Genomic DNA, 11,265 nt, shown 5'->3' on the forward strand with positions numbered 1-11,265 from the left:
CTATGCGAAGAAATTCTATATCATTTCTATAAATGGTAATATTACCATGCGTGTGTGTACAGAATACACAACAGTATCGATACTAAACATATTATAATTACAGTAAATATATGCAATAATTATTGCACAGCAATATATTGTTAAAGTAGGCCATATATTATCCAAAAAAAAATATAATATACATACAAAATAACACGTGCACTTTAACCCAAATTTTGCTTGTTGTGTAATTACACCTCTTTTAATCAGGAAGAATTAGAGTAATTAGGAAATAATAATTTATTTCAGTAATTTAGACTCTTATTTTTATTTTTTTCTTTGTAACATACAGCTCAAACACTGAAATATGAAAATAACCAATTAAAAATGATCAATCAAAGTCATAAAAATTTCTAAATTATAAAGTGTATAAAATATCGTTACACGTATACAATACACAATAAATATATAAATAAGAAGTAAAAAAGATATAATATAATAAACATTAACAATATGTTTATTGTTTACGTTTTTAATAGAAATATTTATCGAATGAAATAACTTTAAAATAGTTTCACGATTTTTTTATATTTTATATTCACACCGTTTGGCAAAAGTAATGTGCAGATTAAAACATTATTCAATATTTTACATAAAATATTTTCCAAATAAAAGTATTTCTAAATTGTAATTTCATACTTGGCCTAGTAATATTTTTAAATAATTAAAGTATGAAAAATTATCTGAAAAAATTAATTTTAGGACAATAAAATAATATGCATTATTTATACTATACTCATTTATGACAATAATTTTTTACAATTTCAGATAAACATTCTCAACAAATCATGGATTTAAATCTAGTTACATAAAAGGCTCATCTTCAATTAGAAAACAATTGTGACGTTGGCAATAAACACCTAGGAATATTTTAGTGATTTATCTTGGTAACATTAATTGACGATCAACTCTTATGAGTGTGCGCTGTAGTTTCATTCGTTCGGCGACAATGGCGGCAGACCTTGATCAATTTCAACAGCTTTTGAACACACTCCTTAGCACGGATAATGATGCCAGAACGCAAGCCGAGGTGCGTATATTTCTTGTAATTTTCACACGCATTTTTTACATATATTAATTTGTTAAAAAACATACATATTATAAAATGAGGTGCTTCAATCTTCGAGCACGTTGCCAACGTGTTGTCAGAATTTGCATGTGGTACCGTTCACTAATCATTTTTATCAAAATACGGTTTCACTTTAATTCTTACTATCGAATACTTTTCTTTTGCATTAATACAGATAATTTTGTAATCGATACGATTAGTAATCGCAATGAATACTGACAAGTGTTTAGAACAACCTAATAAAATCCAAAATGGTGTCGCGTGGTAGTGTGCACCCCTCCAACCTTTTACAAAGGACTGTATCACTTTTAATATAGTGCAAATGTATATTTGACCAATTTCTTTTTTATTGTTACCAATATTATTCATATAATTCTATTATTACATCAAAGCATAAAGCAGATTAATTTTGGATTGAGCAACATAAAATATATAGTATAACTACTTATCAAGATTTATAATTTCTATATTTCACTTTCCCGCCTACACGCCACCGTTTTCGATTAGGTTTCCGGCATTTCAGAACCTGCTTTGAATAGTACAGAAAATACCTTTATTCACATGAATATATTTAATGTTCTATACATTTATAGTTACATTATTGTCACTATTAAAACTAAATATTTTTAATTTTCTTATTTTTCATTTATTACATATGCATAATACGACAATAATAAAATGTATAAACATATGTAATGGTCAAGTATCATGTGCTTCTTTCCTCCCATTTTTTCTTTTTCTTTTTACTTGTTAAAATATAAATTATTAAGCATCATTTGAGTAACATTCAAAAAATTACAGAATTTTACAAACTGAAATTAAACTTACAATAATAATTGTTAAACATATAGATATTTGATCAATATATTTAAGATATGTAACATAATAACATAATTAAATTATATAATATATGTATGTACATACATTTAATATTTTAGGAGGCATACAACAATCTCCCAGTGGATAGCAAGGTGACATTTCTTTTAACATCCTTATGCAATACCACACTTACAGAAGAAATGCGTGCAATGGCTGCCGTCTTATTACGTCGACTCTTTTCTTCTGAGTTTGTGACATTTTATCCTAAAGTAATTATACCCTTATTTGTCGTAAACAGTTTTATAACTATAGAAATAAAAGAAGATATACAATATGCAAATCAATATTTTTATTTGCATGAGATAAAATTTATTTTTTATATTATATATTAGAGATATTGTTTGACTTATATTACTAATATATATATCAAATTGTAGACTAAAATAATTCCAAATCATATAATACTTAATGTAGTTTATGCCAACAACTATTGCCAATGATAAAGTGATCTATTGTAGATCATGAACTATAAACCTAAATTACTTATTAAATTAATATTATTTTCATATTACATTTCATATAAATATACTATTATAGAAATTTAATGTTTAAAAAGTACATGTGTATATAGAATTTGAAAAGTATATCCCAAATTAAAATTGACATTTTATCAAATTACAGATAGTTTTACTAGAGAATTAAAATATACATTGATAAGTAGCATTTCTTGCAACAATACAGATTAAACCTAAGATTTTAAGCAAAATATTATTTATAATATTAATTTATTTCTAAATTTAATATTACTATAATAAATATTAAAAGTATTTTACATGAGATATTCTAATAAGCTAATAAAGAAAAGATCAGTCGCATAAAAAAAAAACTTAAGAAACCACTTAATTTCATAATGTATGTAATATCACACTTTTATTTAACTGTGAAGGTATAAATATTTTATAAATACAATTTTTTTTAGATGCCACCAGAGGCACAAGCTCAATTCAAAGAACAAATTTTATTATCTGTTCAAAATGAACAAACAGAGTCTATTCGAGGTAAAGTTTGTGAAGTTGCAGCTGAAGTTGCAAGAAATTTAATTGATGATGATGGTAATAATGAATGGCCAGAATTTCTGCAGTTCCTATTCCAATGTGCAAATAGTCCTGTACCATCATTAAAAGAAAATGCTCTTCGAATGTTTACGTAAGTTTACCACTTTGTAATTTTCAATATAAACCATGTTGTCTATTTATAATAATATAATATAAATTATATTTTATATATAATATATTGTGTATATGATACTTAACACAATATACACTTAAATATATTTCAAATATCTAGATCCGTCCCACGTGTATTTGGAAATCAACAAGCAAATTATCTTCATCTTATTAAACAAATGTTACAACAATCAGTTATGGATTCTACAAATTATGAGGTAATATAAAACATACTTTTTTTTATATATGAATTCATTTTATATTATTATAATAACATGGAAGAGTGATACACGAGATGCATGAGTTAAGTTTTTCGTCACAGTTTCTTCCTATAAAAAAAAAAGTTGCCTTCTGATGACTGTGATTTGTGAAGTCTTAATTTGCAGACAGATACGGGGCACACAAAAATTAATTAAAATTTTGTTTACTTGTATCTGTATCGTTTTTTATTAATTTATATGTGATATCAATTATTTTTTTATAATTTATATTTCATTTTTAACCATAATGATTTCTATCCTAGGTCAGATTTCAAGCAGTAAGAGCAATTGGAGCTTTTATCATTTTGCATGATACAGAAGAAAATATACAAAAACATTTCTCAGAATTACTACCAGCAATTATACAAGTAATTGCTCAGTCAGTAGAAAAACAAGGAGATGATGCTCTCCTAAAAGTTCTAATTGAATTAGCAGAGTCAACGCCTAAATTTTTGAGATTACAGTTAGAAACTATAATGGAAATGTGTATGAAAATATTTTCAAACGAAGATATGGCTGATTCGTGGAGACAGTTAGCATTGGAAGTATTAGTAACATTAGCAGAAACTGCTCCTGCAACAGTACGTAAGGTTGGCGGAAAATACATTGCAACTCTAGTACCATTGGTGTTGAAAATGAAATGTTTAAAAAGTACATGTGTATATAGAATTTGAAAAGTATATCCCAAATTAAAATTGACATTTTATCAAATTACAGATAGTTTTACTAGAGAATTAAAATATACATTGATAAGTAGCATTTCTTGCAACAATACAGATTAAACCTAAGATTTTAAGCAAAATATTATTTATAATATTAATTTATTTCTAAATTTAATATTACTATAATAAATATTAAAAGTATTTTACATGAGATATTCTAATAAGCTAATAAAGAAAAGATCAGTCGCATAAAAAAAAAACTTAAGAAACCACTTAATTTCATAATGTATGTAATATCACACTTTTATTTAACTGTGAAGGTATAAATATTTTATAAATACAATTTTTTTTAGATGCCACCAGAGGCACAAGCTCAATTCAAAGAACAAATTTTATTATCTGTTCAAAATGAACAAACAGAGTCTATTCGAGGTAAAGTTTGTGAAGTTGCAGCTGAAGTTGCAAGAAATTTAATTGATGATGATGGTAATAATGAATGGCCAGAATTTCTGCAGTTCCTATTCCAATGTGCAAATAGTCCTGTACCATCATTAAAAGAAAATGCTCTTCGAATGTTTACGTAAGTTTACCACTTTGTAATTTTCAATATAAACCATGTTGTCTATTTATAATAATATAATATAAATTATATTTTATATATAATATATTGTGTATATGATACTTAACACAATATACACTTAAATATATTTCAAATATCTAGATCCGTCCCACGTGTATTTGGAAATCAACAAGCAAATTATCTTCATCTTATTAAACAAATGTTACAACAATCAGTTATGGATTCTACAAATTATGAGGTAATATAAAACATACTTTTTTTTATATATGAATTCATTTTATATTATTATAATAACATGGAAGAGTGATACACGAGATGCATGAGTTAAGTTTTTCGTCACAGTTTCTTCCTATAAAAAAAAAAGTTGCCTTCTGATGACTGTGATTTGTGAAGTCTTAATTTGCAGACAGATACGGGGCACACAAAAATTAATTAAAATTTTGTTTACTTGTATCTGTATCGTTTTTTATTAATTTATATGTGATATCAATTATTTTTTTATAATTTATATTTCATTTTTAACCATAATGATTTCTATCCTAGGTCAGATTTCAAGCAGTAAGAGCAATTGGAGCTTTTATCATTTTGCATGATACAGAAGAAAATATACAAAAACATTTCTCAGAATTACTACCAGCAATTATACAAGTAATTGCTCAGTCAGTAGAAAAACAAGGAGATGATGCTCTCCTAAAAGTTCTAATTGAATTAGCAGAGTCAACGCCTAAATTTTTGAGATTACAGTTAGAAACTATAATGGAAATGTGTATGAAAATATTTTCAAACGAAGATATGGCTGATTCGTGGAGACAGTTAGCATTGGAAGTATTAGTAACATTAGCAGAAACTGCTCCTGCAACAGTACGTAAGGTTGGCGGAAAATACATTGCAACTCTAGTACCATTGGTGTTGAAAATGATGACAGATATAGAAGAAGATGAAAAATGGAGCTTTTCTGATGAAATTTTTGATGAAGATAACGACAGTAATAACGTTGTTGCTGAAAGTGCTTTAGACAGATTAGCATGTGGTTTAGGTGGTAAAACTATATTACCACAAATTGTACAAAATATTCCTTCAATGTTAAGTAATAGTGATTGGAAGTACAGGTAAATATTCTTGAATTATTTTTATTTTATTTCAATGTTACATATTCATCACAGAATTGTCAGCAATTATATATTCTACGCAAATAATTGCGTTACATCTGTGATAGAGTAACCATTGGGATTAATCTCTATTTTTTCTATCGTTCTGATAGTTAAAAATCTGAGATTCTCGAGGGATGTTCTTCAATAAGAGAGTTGACAGTAATATTACAATATTAGTGTCATAGTCTTAGAACAAACATTTATATCTTTGTGAATCTATTAAAAACCATTAATACAAGTATATTAATAAATATTGGTAAACATTTGTAATACAGGCATGCTGCTCTTATGGCAATATCAGCTGTTGGCGAAGGTTGTCATAAACAAATGGAAGCAATATTACCTCAAATCATGGATGGAGTTATACAATATTTACAAGATCCTGTAAGTTTACTTACAGTAAATTGCATTAAAACACCATGAATCGAGTCAGCAGTTATATTCAGGGTGTGAATATAATAGCGTTACATTCATGGTAGAGTAACGCGAAGGATTTGGTATTTATACACGTTGTCGTTCTGACAACAAGTTAATTAAAATACCTCCTTCGAAGTTCCTGAGAGTGAGAGTTGGCTATCAATTATTAGGTAGCCATAGTTGTGGAACATACATTTTATTTTTATTTATTATATGTAGTTCCACATTTTTGTTCATTGATTGTATGTTTTCCAGCATCCACGTGTTAGATATGCAGCTTGTAATGCAGTAGGTCAAATGTCAACTGATTTTGCACCTATATTTGAAAAAAAATTTCATGACAGAGTCATTCCTGGACTCTTAATGGTTTTGGATGATAATGCAAATCCAAGGATTCAAGCTCATGCTGGTGCAGCACTTGTCAACTTCAGCGAAGATTGTCCAAAAAATATATTAACGCCATATTTGGATGCTATTATGGCTAAATTGGAATCAATTCTTACTGCTAAATTTCAAGAATTAGTTGAAAAAGGCACTAAACTCGTTCTTGAACAAGTAAGCATGTTGATTATACGTAATCGAATAAAGGTAATGTATATATATGATTGTAAACTATTATTATTTCATTTATAGGTCGTTACAACTATCGCATCTGTTGCTGATACATGTGAAGAACAGTTTGTAACATATTATGATCGACTAATGCCATGTTTAAAATACATTATTCAAAATGCTAATCAACAAGAACACAAAATGTTACGTGGTAAAACAATTGAATGTGTGAGTCTTATAGGACTTGCAGTAGGACCTGAAAAGGTATAATAATATTGTAAATAAATTATGATAATAAAATACCATCCCATGTTTTTTCTTTCTTTTCTTTTTTTTTCTTCTCTTTTTAGAAATATAATTTAGTGTTTTCTTCTACAAATTTGCTTGCTAACTAAACTAATTAAACTTTTTATAGTTTATTGCAGATGCCAGTCAAGTTATGGATATGTTACTAAAAACCCATTCAGAAGGAGATCTACCAGATGATGATCCACAAACAAGTTATCTTATATCTGCATGGGCTCGAATTTGCAAAATTCTTGGTATGAAGTTTAAATATCTATTTCTTACTAAATTTTATCTAAAAAGGTAACATTTTGATTTTAATATACTAAACTGTATTTAAACAGTAATAATTGAATTCTTTAGGTAAACAATTTGAACAATATCTGCCATTAGTAATGGGCCCAGTTTTACGTACAGCAGCCATGCAAACTGAAGTAGTTTTTTTGGATAATGAAGATATGGAAGGCATGGATGATGTTGACTGGGAATTCATCTCTCTTGGTGAACAACAAAACTTCGGAATCAAGACAGCTGGCTTAGAAGACAAAGCTTCTGCCTGTGAAATGTTAGTTTGTTATGCACGAGAATTGAAAGAAGGTTTTGCAGATTATGCAGAAGAAGTAGTACGACTAATGGTTCCTATGTTGAAATATTATTTTCACGATGGTGTTAGAACAGCAGCTGCTGCAAGTTTACCATATCTTCTTGACTGTGCAAAAATAAAAGGTTAAAATAATTTATTATTATATCTAATAATTGCATGGAATATTAATTTATTAATATCATGTTTTTATTATAATTGTTTATATTATAAATATCAACTAAATTATAGGTCCACAATATCTTGAAGGAATGTGGGCATATATCTGTCCAAATCTCTTAAGAGCAATTGATACAGAACCCGAATCGGAAGTTCTTCTAGAATTATTATATTCGTTAGCCAAATGTATTGAAACTCTTGGTGCAGGTTGTTTAGCAGCGCAACCTATGGCTGAACTTCTACGTATACTAGATAAATTACTTAATAAACATTTTGAAAGAGCAGTAGCTAGATTGGAGAAACGTAAAGATGAAGACTATGATGAGGTAAGACCTTGTACAAAGATTTAATATCAGGTTTAACTATTATCAGTAGTTTGAAATCTATATTAAAATTATTATAGGTTGTTGAGGAGCAACTTGCTGATGAAGGAAATGAAGATGTACATACTTTAAGCAAAATAGCAGATATTTTACATGCTTTATTCACCACTCACAAATCTTCATTCTTCCCCTACTTTGATCAAATTTGTGGTCATTTTGTAAAATTATTAAGTCCTGAAAGATCTTGGTCAGATCATCAATGGGCTTTATGTGTTTTTGATGATGTAATAGAATTTGGTGGACCCGAATGTGCAAAATATCAAGAATACTTCTTACGACCAATGATACAATATGTATCAGATAAATCAGCAGAAGTAAGACAAGCAGCAGCTTATGGTTGTGGAGTTTTAGGACAGTATGGAGGAGAAGCGTTTGCTCAGGCATGTGCGGAAGCATTACCCAGGTTAATGGAAGTTATAAACGATCCAGAATCTAGATCATTTGAAAATGTCAATCCCACTGAAAATGCTATTTCTGCAGTAACAAAAATTCTTAAATATAATAATAAAGCAATTAATGTTGATGAAATACTTCCTCATTGGTAAGTTCTTGATTTATAATTTATAAATATTTCATATCATATTCTTAATAAATCTCATATAAATGCAGGCTTTCTTGGCTACCAGTGGTAGAAGATGAAGATGAAGCACCTTATGTCTATGGATATTTGTGTGATTTGATTGAAGCAAATCATGTAGCAGTTTTAGGACCAAATAATGCGAACCTACCTCGGTTAATAAGTTTCTTCGCTGAAGCACTTTATAAAGATGCCGTACCGACAAATAATCCTGTCATGGGTAGAATTCTTAGTATCGTTAGACAAATACAGGTATAAACAAATACAGTAGAAAAAAATATTGTACAAAACATATATTCACTATCACATATTTATGTCTTAAAAAATAATGATAAACTATTTTTTATTTCAGAACAACGAGTCTATGTTCCAGGCATGCATAAATGCGTTAACAGCAGATCAGCAACAAGCATTACATGAGGCACTCCGTGCACAGCCTACTAATTAGCCACTTGCTTTTACCCTCAAACTTTAACACTTTAATATAAAAAAAAAAAATACACACACATACACACACAAAAAACATTTGCTTTAATAAAGCTTGTGGAGAAATCACAGATTTTAGGTAGCTACATTATAGTATGGAACAATTGCCAGCCTAATTATGAAGAGAATCAATTGTATGTAACTATTTGATATTTCATATATTTGTTGGTTGTATTTCATTAGTAGATACAATAATCGTCCCATTTTTTACTATTTGGAATTGTTGCAAATTACATACAACAAAACTTGTGCTTCTCATTACTTGATGAAGTGTGATATGTTACACATAAATGTAGCAATATAAAACTTATTAAATCATATAAGTGAGTTCGCACTGATGAAATTTTTACAGTTCGTTGTTTTTGCTTAATTCATAAAAATAATACAATAAAGTAATATAGATATATGAATTTATTTTTAAAATTAGAACAAGACTATATCTCCCGCCATTGCGAGCCGAACGATGCTAAGTCTTTCTTTCCTTTTTTTTTCTTTTTTTTTAAAATACAGCTTTGTAAATTGCATAGTATTTGTAAACACTAATTCTAGCTTTATTCTATGAACATGGAAAAAGTTACACTTTTGTCATTGCGATCTCTTCATCTCGATTATCCGCGTTCTGAAATTACTTTCTTGACAGAATAAGGAAACTGCGAAAAATAGGAAACTGGAAACTAAAAAAAAAGAACAGCAACTCATTGCCATCAAATGATGGCATAATATATTGTGATTTAGGTATTTTTAGTATTAAATTTAGGTACAGTAAATGTTATTTAATAATAATATCGATAATATTACAACGTTGAAGTTAGACAGAACTGTATACGAATAACTTTTAAATGAAACGTAATGAACCACTAAAAAGTTTTATGTTTTGATATATTAAATTATTTGTTAATTCTAATTCCACAAATGTATTAAAACAAAAAGTATGCATTTTCAGTTTAATATAAAGTATACTTAATGTTGTAATTTTACAGCTAATTTAAATTGATTTGTTACGCTTATTTAGCTGTAATTTTACAGTTTATTATAAGGTCATTAAAAAATGAAGGATGACAATGAAATCAAGACACATTACGGAAATAAGTTGATAAAAATGAACGCTGGACATTACGTTTCTTCCAGTTATTGTGTAATGACAATGTGAATTAAGAACAGTGATGTAAAGAAAAAAAATGACTGAATGGAGCAACGTTACAACTTACTGTTCTTGTTGCTATTTATTTGTACACAATAATTGTCATGATATTTACTATTGCATGCAAATTTGCAATGGAAAATATACTCTCAGTAAAATCTACGACTAGTTGCAGCAAAAATTCTCCAAGAATTCTTTTTTATTACGACGTATAGGGAAATAGAACTAATGGTCGGACATTTATTTGTATATATATATATCAAAGTATATAAATATTAAAACTAAGTACGTAAAGTTGAATTTCATAAATGTAATTATTAATGATTGGTAGGCACTGCCTCATTAATTATTTCGTGAAGACCAACATAAAGATCTTGTGAAATGAATACAACTAATGTGCGACTGTAAACATTTCATTAAGAATTACTGAAGGACTGTTTGTGCGACGTATTGTGACAAAAAATGTGGAAAAAATCAATATGAGAGAAGTAAAATTATAATTCTTATAATTATATAGAGATTATTTTAAAGTTATTATTAATTAAAATAAATCTCAGCTTTTTAATTGATTGTTTTGCTTTACCTTTGAATATATGTATTTTGTACGTGATAGAAATTAAATTTTTACAATGCGAAAAAATATATTGAAGACGAATCGCGAATCATAATCATCGTTATATATTACATTTGGTTTTTGAGAACAAACCAAAATTAAAATTTTATATATATAATTTATACTTTAAAATTATAAGATTATTATTAATTAAATGAAAGAAGCTTAAATTTGAATACGTACTATATATATATGTATAATATAATATATATATATATACCCATCATGCATAAAAATAAAAGCGG

The 11,265-nt window shown here is 27.7% G+C and overlaps 1 protein-coding gene across 3 annotated transcripts; it reads left to right on the forward strand.

Moving 5' to 3' along the window:
- Positions 1-952: 952 nt before the first annotated feature.
- Positions 953-10,143, forward strand: Karybeta3 (karyopherin beta 3). Of its 3 annotated transcripts, XM_017909844.1 has the most exons (15): positions 953-1,069; positions 2,047-2,196; positions 2,907-3,133; positions 3,275-3,371; positions 3,677-4,034; positions 5,557-5,764; positions 6,082-6,190; positions 6,479-6,778; positions 6,857-7,039; positions 7,191-7,317; positions 7,424-7,786; positions 7,893-8,146; positions 8,224-8,744; positions 8,813-9,032; positions 9,133-10,143. In XM_017909844.1, exons 1-15 carry the CDS (start codon positions 953-955, stop codon positions 9,226-9,228), a joined length of 3,330 nt encoding a protein of 1,109 aa, XP_017765333.1. In that variant the 3' UTR covers positions 9,229-10,143. The 3 variants fall into 3 exon arrangements, with proteins under 3 accessions (XP_017765333.1, XP_017765334.1, XP_017765332.1); XM_017909845.1 differs by lacking the exon at positions 3,677-4,034 and having other exon boundaries at positions 5,199-5,764; XM_017909843.1 differs by lacking the exons at positions 953-1,069; positions 2,047-2,196; positions 2,907-3,133; positions 3,275-3,371; positions 3,677-4,034 and adding exons at positions 4,441-4,655; positions 4,797-4,893 and having other exon boundaries at positions 5,199-5,764.
- The last annotated feature ends 1,122 nt before the right edge of the window (positions 10,144-11,265 follow it).

The sequence above is a fragment of the Eufriesea mexicana genome, unplaced genomic scaffold (genome assembly GCF_001483705.2).
Source record: "Eufriesea mexicana isolate 0111107269 unplaced genomic scaffold, ASM148370v2 scaffold26665, whole genome shotgun sequence".
Taxonomy (NCBI): Eukaryota; Metazoa; Arthropoda; class Insecta; order Hymenoptera; family Apidae; genus Eufriesea; species Eufriesea mexicana.

Excerpts from the sequence above, each read along its gene's own strand:
- Karybeta3 (XM_017909844.1), top strand. The coding sequence starts at position 953 with ATGAGTGTGCGCTGTAGTTTCATTCGTTCGGCGACAATGGCGGCAGAC. Across the intron at positions 1,070-2,046 it reads ATGCCAGAACGCAAGCCGAG|GAGGCATACAACAATCTCCC; the intron begins GTGCGTATATTT and ends TTAATATTTTAG. Across the intron at positions 7,318-7,423 it reads TCGAATTTGCAAAATTCTTG|GTAAACAATTTGAACAATAT; the intron begins GTATGAAGTTTA and ends TGAATTCTTTAG.